A 13,273-nucleotide genomic window follows, 5' to 3' on the forward strand; every position below is an offset into this window, starting at 1 on the left:
GCGCGACGTGGTGGGTGTTCGTCGTGGCGACCTGCCTCCCGCACCGGTTCGACGTGTGTGCGATCGTTCAAGCGATGTGATGGCCCAAGCACAGCTGGAGCTGCGGCACGACCCGCGTGGCAGAGAATGGTAGCGCAGCTGCCATGACCATGAGTTGATGACCTCATCGGCGCTACTGCCGAAGTAAGGTGGTAACGGGTCGGGTCGAAGTTCTACGAGTTTATCAGGTGTAAAAACCTTTCCATACGATTATCGGGTCAGGGCTCAATCCAAGTTAAGTTTGGATTTATTTTTCACCTGCAGGTGCCCCCACAGGCTTCGAAATTCCATGGCCCATTCTTTTTTTCGCCCATTACTGGCTTGCCTTACTCCACGTCTCATGTCATTGTTTTCCCGAATAGGATCGGCTTGACGGCTCGTAGGCCAATCGTCCTAGTCTCCGCATCACTGGCTGGGAGGTTGGAGTCGTCGTCTTAGCCTCTGTTGCACAAATTCACTCAGTGTTGTCGAATCCTGCACGAGTGAGTTGCTGTCGGCCTACGTTCCTCTGCTACAACACTACTAGCTCCCACGACTCGAGGCTGGAGTTGCTCGATGACACACAACAGCTTGGCGACCTGCGGCGATGCATGCACCGATGAGTGCATGAAGCATGAGCCGCACACCTCTCAACCCCTATCGAGTCTCGGGTTCCCACTAAGACCGGGCCATAGATCGATTTACATCCGATTTAATATTTGGATCCAAATCGGATTTCAAGTTTTAACTTTCGAATCAGATACGTTATTGCTTCATCTAATTCTAACCTGACTTGTTGCCACCCTTGCACCGAAGTTGGCGCCACATTGTAGCTGGATTTGATCGCAATGCGCATCGCATCGGCGCGGTGGTGAGAGGTGGAGCACTACTCTGCCGTAGTCAAGTTGGCACTCGCTTACAGGAGGGCCAAACGTTTGCGCTTCTGGTGTGCCCACCTGTAAGCGACCGTTGCAAGATACGCAAACGAGCTCTTCGTTTACATGCGCAGCAGATACGCAACGCAAGCCGAGGTGCCTGTCCAGCGTGAAACCTGAAGCATTCATGTTATAAACGTATTTCCAGTCACTCAAGATTGTAAGTGCCCGTTTTTTTCTGCATTGTTTTGACTCGACAATAGCGGCGTGGAAAAATCCACTTATTACAGGCGTATGTTTATCAACAAAGCAAATACAGGATGGAGGAAACAAGCTGTAAAAAAATGAGAAAAAAATGGTATAAACCTAAGCTCAATCCCTTGAAGCTTTATGTAGGCAGTTGACTGCTACATGTGGGGTTACATGGATACTTGCAGTCAATCTGTTTTACTGCTTGGCTTCTACCAAAATACCAATCACCAACAGTCTCTGCAATAGTCTGATCCGAAAAAAGAAATTTTGAAATCAAAAGGGGAAAAAAAGAGGTTGTGCTTTGTGTTGCAGTGTACAGTTCAGTGATTTAGCCTCACCTTATTACCAAGTCTTGGTGAGATTCGTGAATGCCATGAGATATTGAACGGCGTTTGACAGTGCGTGAAGCATGAATCAATGAACAGCCCCCAGTCCCTTCTATTTTCAGCAACCTTCAACTCACTGACGAATTTCTTCCTGAATTCTGCAAAACGGCGACGGGAAATAATAATTTGCTTCTCAGAAAATAGGATGGTCACCAACTGAAGGTAGAAAACTAAAGAGATCGACAAGCTATGCTAACCATGTAGCACATCAACTTGTTTGGAACTGCAGTTCCGAATATCAGCTTTGCAACTCGACCATGATTCTCCAGGATAGGATCCGTCTGGCGCGATAACATTTCCTACCTAGAAAGAAGAAGCATATCTAAAGCTGATGTCACACTCTAAAATTCCGATTTTAGGTTGTGACCATTTTAAAATAATAAAATAATATTTTTTGCTGAAATTTGAAAGCTTTTAAAATTTTCTAGTTTAAAAAGAATTTGTATTGTGTGATGAAAAATGTATTTATAAAATATTAGAATAGGTTAAGAAATTTCAAGGTTGGATAAATGCTTATTTTATTTTTCCAATATTATTCAAAATCCCTATATCAATTTCTTTTATTTTATATGTTGTCACCATTTCTCCAAATCTCCAAAATTTCGTATCTTTATTTCTCCTTAATTCCTTCCCACACTAAAGAGTCCCAAGTTGTCATGTCCCTTCGTCCATCTCTAAATTGAGAAATTGAGAGAAGGATATGAACAACATCATTCACCTTCCTAACTCTATGGCCTCATTGGAGCTCCCAAAACAGATAAATTCAAGTGCACCCGAGCTGTTTATTTGCTAATATTGAACCTTTTGTTGTCCTCATTCAATCAATCTTCTCATCAATTTTCTCTTTATTTTCCTCAATTCAAGGTCATAATCGACGGTTTAATTGTCTCTAATGACCATTACTCTAGCTGCCAGTTATTCCTCGTCACCTAGCCTCATCTTCTCACGCAATTTCGGAGTTCAATATTGCCTCAAATGTAAATCTTGACAATACTAAAGTTGTAGGCCTCATCGAGAGCTTCGATTTGCACATATAAAATCCGCATTTGGATAATGGATCTAGGAGTTATTTCCCCCGAGATCAGTGCTGCGCAGGTAAGGCTGAATTCGAACAATTTATCTTGTGACGCATTTTTGGAAATCAAAATGATATTTTTAGAAGTTTCAATAAATACCAAAGTTATAGATATTTTTGAGTACTACAAGATAGAGTCAAACAATGTCCAATTTGGAGTCCATAAAGTAAATATATCGTCCGTAAACCTGAGTGTATGTTTCATCTTCCACCCGTTCGATTCGTCTTCCAACTCCAACCGTTTCCTCTCCTCACTCCGTGGCTAGCTGTCCCTAGCTCTATAAATAGTACCGGCACGTCTCCCCTACACTTCCCCATTCCCCCAAATCCTATCCATCGCTGCTGTCCTGCCTGGGTGCCGTTTGTCATCATGGACAGCCATGTCGTCACCGGTTGGCATCCGCGTTCTCGGTGATCAATTTAGCTAAACACCTTGATATTTTGCCAAGATGTGTCCCAGGATGTTCCCCACCATGTCCCAAGACAGATTTTCCAGAGGAGGACAGATGACGCTGGAATCTACGTCACCGTCTGCACTGCTCTGCGTCTGCTCGCGTCTAGGGCGCAAACCGAAAAATCCATCAGCATTCCAAATGATTCAGCAAAGATCCAGCCACACCACCCATGTCACTGTGTGTCCCATCATCTCTTCTATGCGACCATAGTAGGGATCACTCGGATCAGCAGCGATGAAATGGGAACACGAGCCGGACCTCCAACGTCGTGGTTGCTGTCGATGCTGTCGTTCGACACCCCGACGACCACCTCCCCGACCATCGCAACAAGGTGAGGACTAGCCCCTTCCCCTCCTCCTTTCCCCTGTGTTGTCACCCCATGTGATCCCTAGCCAAACCCCCATCCCCTCGGATCCATTGTCGCGCCACCTCCTCCTTTCCAAAAGCTCTTATTACTATATCGTTGTTTCTATAAGAGGCTAGCACATTAGTAGTATATAATAAGGAGAAACAACCAAAACGATGAATTGCGTCGAAATACTAGAGGCTTAGCACATTACTGAATACTGAGCACATGATTTCTGTTGTAAAAGTGTGCTTGAGTTTATCAAATTATCACTTTATCTACATATCGAGCCTAACATCTAGTGCAGTAGTGCTCCCTCCTGGCAATGGTGATGTTAATCTTAGAGCCCTCCAAAGCAACCTTCTCTGGTTTCGGCTTCTGGGCTTCGGGCTCACCTTAGTAAAGATCCGGGGATGTAGGATGCCGTTGCGCGCCGGCCGCTGGGGTATTGGGGCTCATCGCTCGCCGCCGTCACCGGGGATGGGATTCTCCTTGCGCCAGAGATGGGGCTCGTCGCTCATCGGGGATGGGGCTCGCCTCACGCCGGAGATGGGACTTAGGATGCCGTTGCTCGCCGGGGGATTGGGGCTCATTGCTCGCCCCCGTCACCGGGGATGGGGTTCGCCTTGCGCCGGAGATGGGGCTCATCTCTCGCTGGAGATGGGGCTCACCTCGCACTGGACAGCCGAACTGCTGGATACTCGTCGGATGTGAAGCCGCTGTAGCCGCACGCCCACCGCCCATGCAGGGGATGGCCGGATGGAGCTGGAGGCCTAGAGCGGAACGGCTGACGCAACCGGGGATGGAGCTTGCTGGTCTGCTGGATGCTAGGGTGTGGCGACTGGCTATCTGTGGGGTGTGGCTGTTGCTGGGGGAGGCCAGAGGCGTGGGGTGCGGGCGCGGCTGCGACTGGGGTCGGGTAGGCCGGGGAGGCAAGCAGGCAATGAGGCAAGGACCTTGTTTTATATACCTAGGGTTCATTACATGGGCTATTGGGTTTCATGGGCTGAAGTTCGGGGCCCGTGGACACCCGCAGGGAATATTGAAAACCCGCCCCACCCCCGCCCCATTTCGGGTCCCCGAACCCGAAGACCCGTGGGGGAAGAAACAACCCCCCCCCCCGCCCGTGCTGGGTCTAAAACCCACTGGGACCCGACCCGAACCTGCCCAACTGCCATCCTTAGTGACAAGGTGTCCCGAGGAATCAGGAGTGGAAGAGACTTGCTGGCAGTCAGGATCGCAAGACGGAGTACATGTGTCGACATCAGAGTGCTTGCTTAAGGTGTAGGCAGGTAGCGAGTCAACGCTTTGAGATGTACAGAGGGTTTCACGGTTGGGTATCAAAACCGTGGGAGGATTGTAGGAGTATATGGTACCATCACGAAGCTTGTGTCGATGCGAAGCTAAGTCGTGAAGGCGACACAGTCGTTCGATGGACAGAGCAAGAAATGGATTAAATTGCTCTTGGTGTTAGGTATGAGTGTACTACAAGAGAGGGTTATTTTGTTAACAATGTAGGAAACTTAGGGGACAAGTTTTTTAACATATAAATAGAGTGGTAGGGCTATGGGAGAGTTTGAACCAGCCACTTAGCCTTATGTGTCACCCATTTAAGAGCCTAGTGTTAGGATTTTAGAGGAGAGGAATATGAGTGTTTAGCCTATGTAATAGGCAAGAGTTTTTGAGAGAAAATTCTTATAATTCGTTTAAAATAGGGCTGAGCTCTTTGAGTAATAAAATTTATATTTTTGCATATGCTTGAATTCCCCTCCTTCTAGTCTCTTTATTAGTTCCCTTGCAAGTTTACAAATTTTCTTTTTTCGGTTGTGATTTTCTTGTTGATTTTCGTTTTTATTTTTGAGCTGCGATTTTTCAACCTTAGTAAATTATTCTTCTTGTTGCTAAAAACATAAACGTTCATATACTCATTTATTTGAGAGGGTTTTGAATTTTCTTGTCTCTAGACTATCAACTTGGAGAGTTATTTTTTCTGTGATTGTTTTTCTACTTTGTTCTTCATTCAAGTTTTAAACTTTTATGTTCAAAAGATATATTGAATGGTTTTGAATAGAGTCTATGTTTCATATTACATTCGTGGAGTCATATTGCATTTGTACTTTATTTCTACCTTTATCTCTCAAAAGTTTATACTTTCGTTTATACATTTTTTAAGGACGTTGGGTGAACAAGGTGTATACCATTTATTTTGTAAAAAGTTTGTAAGATGTCAATTCACCACATTTAGTCGTTATTTTCGGTCTAAAAAACAGCTAGGATTTTACCCATGTGACAAGTAGAAAGAAAAAAATAGTAAAGACTGTAATCACCTGCCAAGAATCATAATCGGAGTTCAGAATAAATGTGGGGGTGCTGATGCTCTTGACAAGTTCAGCAGCAAAGAAACACTGAATGCAACAAGAAGTCAGCAAATGAGCATGGCAGCATATCAAAGAGAACTGAATTTGGCAGTGGGAGACTACCTCTGTTGGATCCTTCTTTGCGAGGCAATCCTTGGGCAAAACTTTTCTAACATTCTGGAGGAAAATTCAGAAAAAAATAACTCAATCACCACATACTACCAAGCTGCATATATAAAGCAGTTTCATGTCATGCATCCCAAAAGAAAAAGGCCTGAACGCTGAAGGTGAACAACTCCGGTCCACAGCTAACCTGAAGGTGGACAACCCCATTGCAGAACGACCGCATAAATCTTTCTCCAGATAAATCCTTTCTGCGGCAAAAAAACTTAATTTTGTAAAAGTACTCCGTTTAAAAAAAAGTACTTAATTGCTAGTGGGGTACACAAAATTTGAGAGCCTTACATATCAAGAAAGAATCCAGCATCAGGAAGGCATTTAACTGAAACCTCCTGAGGAAACCTTGCACGGAAATTATCGCAGTGCAGCAGGGTAGCTAGACCACCAGCAGAACAACCTGCGAGTAAGGCCTGAAAAGTGTAGACAATTAAGTTGGACATGACTCTGCTGCTCACAAATAGTTGTTAAACTACCAGAAGGCTAGCTTTGCACCGGCATACGAAAATCAATGGCTTAAACCTGTTTAGCAGTGTCCATTCCTTTTGCCAGGAGTTCATCAACAACTGCTTCCCAGATGCGCAATCCTCTGAAGAAAAGTTTGGTTCCATCCTACATCAACAACGCCAGTATAGCATCAATTTGAGGAATTAAGATAGGCGTGCAGCTCAAATCAGAGTTCAGAAAAATCACCTGATCTTCACCCTCCGCATCCCCGGCAAATGACGCCCCATCGCAATACCTTATCACGACTTTATTCCAGCCGTAGAAATCTGATCACCATTGACACACCAATTGAAAATTAGTGAAAAGACACATTGAGCAGGCAGAAGCATCAAAATTCAACCCAACGCGTTGTGGCATCGGCGTTAGTCCAAACGAATAATAGGGACATGGAAAGCGATATAGCGGACTAATAGGTGTTCTCTGAGAGAAGCATATCGATGAAGACTAATAGGGGAGGTGATCCATGAAAGGAGAACCTTTACGTACCAGGATTTTGTGGGTGCTTATTGCTTAGTATCCCGCTGAACTCTACTGCTTTCATGAAGTTAGATGAGCCCAGGTCGGTCATTTTGCGCTTGGAACAACTCTCTGTGGTGTTGCACCAAGCTCCACCCTGAGTTTTATTCATGGAAAATCAGTAACTTTGTCTTGAACCAGTAGTAAACATCCAATCATGCATGAAAGAACCCATTATGTCGACTACCTCAATTCTTATAGCTAGTTTACGTATTTCAGTTATCAAAATTGTGTAGAACATCGGGCTATCGCTGTGTATGAGTCTTTGATATGCATCTTAAACTCATAAAGCGTAGTAATATCCAACTGTGCGAGAAAAAAAGATCGGTAACCTGAAGGTAGACGAGCCAGCTGTGTGATCCAGAGCCGAAGCCTCTCTGCAAGTGATAAGCCGGAGGGCTCCCATCCAAGCACACTGCAACACATATAAGCCATCAAGAACAAGCTCCAGATGTCCGGACGCGCCGAATGAAAGGAAGGAGGTGATATAGTTAGTTGAATACCCGCGCCCTTCTCCCGAGCGCCGGCGAGGAGGGTCAGCTCGACGAGCTCCTGAGAGCCCGTCGCCACTGCCACCGGTGAGCGGCAGAAAGCGGCCAGGGCCAGGAGCAAGAGAACTGGTGCCACCGCGGCGATGAGAGGGGACCGCAGCATGGTCGTCGCCATGGCCGTTGCCAAAGATTACGTGGTAGTTGGCGTCGTGGAATCGTAGTTTGTTAAGCCGCGTGATGGTTCATTTGGAACCCGCCAAACGGGTCAGGATTTAAATACGAGTGAGTCCTGAGAATATAATTGACCCAGTCGTAAAAATCTCAGATTTGAATTAAGGCCCGGTTTGTTTTTTATTAGGATTATAGATTCTAGTTTTAAAAATCATGATAGAAAACAAAGACTTTTAAAATATTTACTTTGAAAATATTAGAATCATATGTGTAGATTTGTTTTGAAAAATGCTTTCATAATATTACAAATTTAATATGTTTTATAAATATATCTATTATGTTATTATTTGAGCGGGAAAAGGAGCACTATGTTTGCTCTCAAGGTCACGGAATTAGCATGTTAATCGGAAAAAAAAATCTAGATCACTAATTATTATGAACATCTAACGGTTTAGATTAAATCAAGAGCTCATATCTAATACAATTAATAAATAGCTAAATTCAGAAACCAAAGAGTCTATATCAAATACGATTGCATTTCCATACTGTTTGAGAATCAAAATATCTAAATAAAGAGTCCAAATAAAATAAAATAATAATGATTAAAATTAGGGTTATAATAGAAAAAATATGGATCCATATCAAACATAGTCTTATAAAAAATCAAATTATTATAAAAATTAAATACCTAAATAAAGAGTTGTCCAGTAAAATATAATTAATTAATAGCTACAAATCATAAAAAATTAAAATTCTTACTAATATAATAAATTATGAAACACCGTGTAGCTCAAGGTCGTTACATCAAGTAGGCATCGGCAGGGCACAACATGTATTTAAGATAAATTTATTCTGATTTTGGTTAGGTTGTCTACACCTGATACACGATTTTGACAGTTAATCAAAACATATACGAATCGAACCAATATGTGTATACGATTTGGTACAAGTGTAGAAAATAAATAATTTTCTTTTTCACAAACATATTTTTTATTTCTTCTTCTAATTTTATACGTTTTGTAGCTAAATGATACCAACCTCATAAAAAAACTAAATAGACTAATTTTTAATAAAAAATTATGATAATAAAATATTGCAACGAACCTAGCCACTCTATTAGCATGAACCATCTTGCTAGTTTCAATAGAAAATAGTGGTTAAAGCTATATATTAGAGATCGTATTATACGATATATATTTATGACTAGATGAAGTACTAGTATTTATGACAAGGGTTTGTCTGTACGTAATATGATTGTTTATTTTTCCATAAACATAAATCTATTATGTCAATTAGTTCACCATCTTTCCTTCTAAAAATTAGATCATCATCCAACCATACAGTCCTCACAATTTCAATGGCCTAGAAAAACGATCCAGATTTAAAAGTGTCAACTGAAATAGGCCTTACCAAATATACCAAACCTCAGTATTGTATTTCGTCCACAAGGTTTCCAGTCAACCACTGTCCGACTCTGCAAGCTCGGGCCCACTTAAGTGGACTGACTGAGACGCGTATTCAATGAATTTTTTATTTTTCAATATTTACAAAAGTACATGCCTTTTAAAAAATAAAAATATACATTTATTGCTCTCAAAATTTAAAATGCTATTAAAATAATCATGAAAAATTCTAAAAAATATGTTGTAAATGATGCTATAATCTATCTTTCTAAAAAAAAATCAACTCAAACCAATACTTTTACAATGAGAAGATGATGTACAATTAAATTTATCTTTTCTGATTCTCATTGTACAAATCATACTTTTGTCTTATTTTTTTGTTAGAGCTAGATTATAATATTTTCTACAAAATATATTTTTCAGAATTTTTTGTTACTATTTCGATAGTGTTTTGAATTTTGAGAGCAATAGAACGTAATGTTTTTTATTTTTTAAATGTCATCCGTTGGAGCATAAATGCGCAATATTTTAAATTTCATCCGTTGGAGCTTAAATATGTAATATTTTAAAATGTCACTCATCGGTAGTTTAAATATACAATATTTTAAATTGAGTATATACTTTTGTAAATATTGAAAAATAAAAATAAAAAGATTCCGTATTCGACTTGCCGAATCGGCTCGGGTCCAAGAGGACGGGTCGGGCCGTTGGTGCGAGCGAGCCCTAAGCCCCGTGCCATCTCGACACGCTTCAGCAGCTTAGCTTCGCTTCGCTCCGCTCGTCCCCCGACTTCAGCGAGTGCTTTGCGGCGGCGAGGGGCACCGTTGGTGGCGAGGGGGATGGTAACGCGAGGAGGTAGATGGAGGCATGGAGCACTTGGGCGCAGCGTGAAGGCGAGTTCCCCTAACTCGCCTCGGCCTGAATCTTGTGGATTGGGTTGGCCAATTAGGGTTTGAGTTGACGCCGAGTTTAGAGTAGACGGATGAATTTGGTAGGCCGTGTGTGCGGACTGTTGCATTTCCCTGCGATTTGGTGTTTTTGGAAGGGGCCACTTTGAACCAGATTGATCCATGTCATTATCATCGCGAGTCGTTCATATGCCGGCAATGACCGTGCTACAAAATTCTACCAACATTTTCTACGAAGACCGTTGCAGTTCTTCGCGTCCGCCAGATGCAGTGACAAAGTCTACCAAGACCGGCCAGAGGCACTTGACGCTGAATCGGCGCAGTTCCGTGTGGATTAAGCAGTAGGCAGACGACTGCTGCATGTGGGGTTACATGGATACTCGCAGTCAAACTGTTTTACTTCTTCCCTTCTACCAAAATACCAATCCCCAACAGCCTCTGCGATAGTCTGTTATGAAAAAAAAAATCAGGAGATATCAGTCCAAGTAATAGACACAGAAAACCAATAGTAGCTACGCTTCTGCAGCGTAAAGTTCAGTGATCACCGCACCTTATTACCAAGTCTTGGGGAGAGCCGCGAGTTCCATGAGATTCTGAATGGTGTTTGACAGTGGGTGAAGCATGAATCGATGAACAGCCCCCAGTCCTTGTTATCTTCAGCAACCTTCAACTCACTGATTATTTTTTTCCTGAATCCTGCAACACAACGAAGGAAAATCTACAGCGTCACCCACCGAATGAGATTAGTAAAAAGAGAGAAATTTGACAAGCTAGGCTAACCATGCAGTACATCAATTTGCCTGGAACTGCAGTTTCGGATGTCTGCTTTGCAACTCGACCATGACTGTCCAGGATAGGATCCATTTGGCGCGAGAACGTTTCGTATCTAGAGAGAAAAAGCATAGCTAAATCAGTGAGGATTTATTTAACCATTTGACAAGTGGAAAGAAATTTAAAGATTGAAATCACCTGCCAAGAATCATAATCGGAGTTCAGAATAAACGTGGGGGTGCTGATGCTCTTAATAAGTTCAGCAGGAAAGAAACACTGGAGCAAACAACATGTACTGTCAGCAGAAGTACTTATATGGAGAACTGAATTTGACAATGGAAAGCTACCTCTGTCGGATCCTTCTTTGCGAGGCAGACCCTGGGCAAAACTTCTCTAACATTCTGGAATAACATTAAGAAAAACTGAATCAAAATTTACTACCAAGCTGCATATGAAATACTTTCATGTGATGCATCCCATAACAGGATCCCTGAAGGTGAAGGACTCTTTTCCACAGCTAACCTGAAGGTGAACTACTCCATTGCAGAGCAAGCGCATAGACCTTTCTCCAGATAAATCCTTTCTGTGGCAGAAAACTCATACTTAATTTTAGTACAAGTACAACGCTAATGGGCTACACTAATTTTCAGAGCCTTACTCATCAAGAAAAAATCCAGCATCAGAAAGGCATTTAACCAAAACCTCCTGAGGAAATCGTGCACTAAAATTATCGCAGTGTAGTAGTGTAGATAGACTACCAGCAGAACAACCTGTCAGTAAGGCCTGGAAAGTGTGGGAAAAAATGATGTTGGACATGGCTCTTGCTTAGGACTTGTGGTTAGATTGCCAGTGCTAAATGGAAACCTGTTTAGCAGTGGCCAGTCCTTTCCCCATGAGTTCATCAACAACTGCTTCCCAGATGCGCAATCCTCTGAAGAAAAGTTTGGTTCCATCCTACATAAACGCCAATACATCATCAGCTTGACGAATTAGATGGGCAGCCCAAATTCAGAATTCAGAAAATTCACCTTATCTTCGCCCTCCGCATCCCCAGCAAATGATGCCCCATCGCAGTATCTTATAACAACAATATTCCAGTTGTAGAAATCTGATAACGATGACTGATTGAAATTAGTGCAAAGACAAATTCAGCAGGCAGTAGCATCACAATTCAATTCGAAATATTTATGACTAAAAAAAGATCAACACACAGCGTTACTGCATCTGCGTTAGCCCAAAACGATTTTTTTTCGCGAATATGCAGGAGAGCTACGCATCTTTGTATTAAGAAGATAGAAACCAAAGTTGGTGTTACACAGCGATCTTAAGAGGCCAAAATACAATTTACAAGTTGCTTTTGTAGATTATACAAGGAAACAAGCAACTAGAATGCAAGCGAAACAAGAGCTAGATCACTGAGCCGTAGCTCTGCAAAACGAATTATTGGGACATGGAAAACGATAGCAGACTAGTAGGTGCTCCCTAAAAGAAGCATCTAAATGAAGACTAATAGCAATGGGGAACCCATGACAGAAGCATCTTTTTATACCAGGATTTTCTTGGTGCTGATTGCTGAGTATCCCACTGAACTTTACTGCTCCCATAAACTTAGATGAACCAAGGTCTGTCATTTTGCGTTCGGAACAACTTTCTGTGGTGTTGCACCAACCTCCACCCTGAGATTTATCAATGGAAAATCAGTAACGCTGCCTTAGTCTACTAGACAGCTCCCGTCATGCAGGAAAGAACTCATTTAACTGCAACCGTAATTAGCACCCGAGTTGCTATCTCAATTCTTAGCTAACTTTTAGCTAGCCTGCAGATTTCAGTTGCCTAAATTGTTCAGAACATCGTCATGATCACTCGTGAAGGAGTCTTTGAGATGCATGTTACGTTCATAAAAACGCAGCAATTTCCAACTCAAAAATCGGTACCTGAAGATAGACGAGCCAGTTGTGGGTTCCGGAGTCGAAGCCTCTCTGAAGGTGGTAACCAGGCGGGCTCCCATCCAAGCACGCTGCGCGCGATATGATATTATGACACACGCCATCAAGAACCAGCTCCAGACATAACGACGATGGGAAAAAAGAGAGAGAGGCCAGAGTTAGGTGAATACCCGCGCCCTTCTCCCTAGCGCCTGCGAGGAGGGTCAGCTGGACGACCTCCCTGGAGCTCACCGCCACCGGCGGGCGGGTGAAGGCGGCAACGATCAGGAGCACGAGCAGGGGCGCCGCCGTGGCGACAGCGAGGCCTCGTCGTCGTCGATGCTGCGGAACGAGTGGCGACAGCAGCTCGGTCGCCATGACCGTCGCGCGCGTGTGCAGCCAAAGAAAAGGGGTAGTTGGCGTGGTGGAAGTGGAACACCTGTAGCGCGAGTTCCTATACGTATATCTCTTATATTTTTTTTCCTACTTACATAAAGATTGAAAATACAATATTTAAAATATAAAGATTTATAAGTTAGTCATAACATATTTAAACTATCAAAATATAATAAACACACTATATTGAAACATTTTAGCCATAAAAACAGTTAAACCATAAAAGCTAAAACCAGAAATACTA

At 42.7% G+C, this 13,273-nt stretch overlaps 2 protein-coding genes across 3 annotated transcripts; both read right to left on the reverse strand.

Moving 5' to 3' along the window:
* Positions 1 to 1,107: 1,107 nt before the first annotated feature.
* On the reverse strand, positions 1,108 to 7,706 carry LOC133926308 (pectin acetylesterase 5-like). 2 transcript variants are annotated; one of them, XM_062372174.1, is made up of 12 exons: positions 7,468 to 7,706; positions 7,297 to 7,379; positions 6,935 to 7,061; positions 6,635 to 6,714; positions 6,464 to 6,553; positions 6,230 to 6,354; positions 6,078 to 6,138; positions 5,888 to 5,941; positions 5,735 to 5,812; positions 1,729 to 1,834; positions 1,484 to 1,629; positions 1,108 to 1,392 (listed from the first exon to the last, which is right to left on the reverse strand). In XM_062372174.1, exons 1-12 carry the CDS (start codon positions 7,628 to 7,630, stop codon positions 1,282 to 1,284), a joined length of 1,224 nt encoding a protein of 407 aa, XP_062228158.1. In that variant the 5' UTR covers positions 7,631 to 7,706; the 3' UTR covers positions 1,108 to 1,281. The 2 variants fall into 2 exon arrangements, with proteins under 2 accessions (XP_062228158.1, XP_062228168.1); XM_062372184.1 differs by lacking the exon at positions 1,108 to 1,392 and having other exon boundaries at positions 1,485 to 1,629; positions 1,729 to 1,853.
* Positions 7,707 to 10,081: 2,375 nt separating this feature from the next.
* LOC133926317 (pectin acetylesterase 5-like) lies at positions 10,082 to 13,061 on the reverse strand. Its single transcript, XM_062372196.1, has 12 exons — positions 12,825 to 13,061; positions 12,643 to 12,725; positions 12,258 to 12,384; positions 11,737 to 11,816; positions 11,573 to 11,662; positions 11,367 to 11,491; positions 11,231 to 11,291; positions 11,056 to 11,109; positions 10,907 to 10,984; positions 10,718 to 10,823; positions 10,488 to 10,633; positions 10,082 to 10,385 (listed from the first exon to the last, which is right to left on the reverse strand). Exons 1-12 carry the CDS (start codon positions 13,009 to 13,011, stop codon positions 10,272 to 10,274), a joined length of 1,251 nt encoding a protein of 416 aa, XP_062228180.1. The 5' UTR covers positions 13,012 to 13,061; the 3' UTR covers positions 10,082 to 10,271.
* Positions 13,062 to 13,273: the final 212 nt, after the last annotated feature.

Source organism: Phragmites australis, chromosome 1 (genome assembly GCF_958298935.1).
Source record: "Phragmites australis chromosome 1, lpPhrAust1.1, whole genome shotgun sequence".
Classification (NCBI taxonomy): Eukaryota; Viridiplantae; Streptophyta; class Magnoliopsida; order Poales; family Poaceae; genus Phragmites; species Phragmites australis.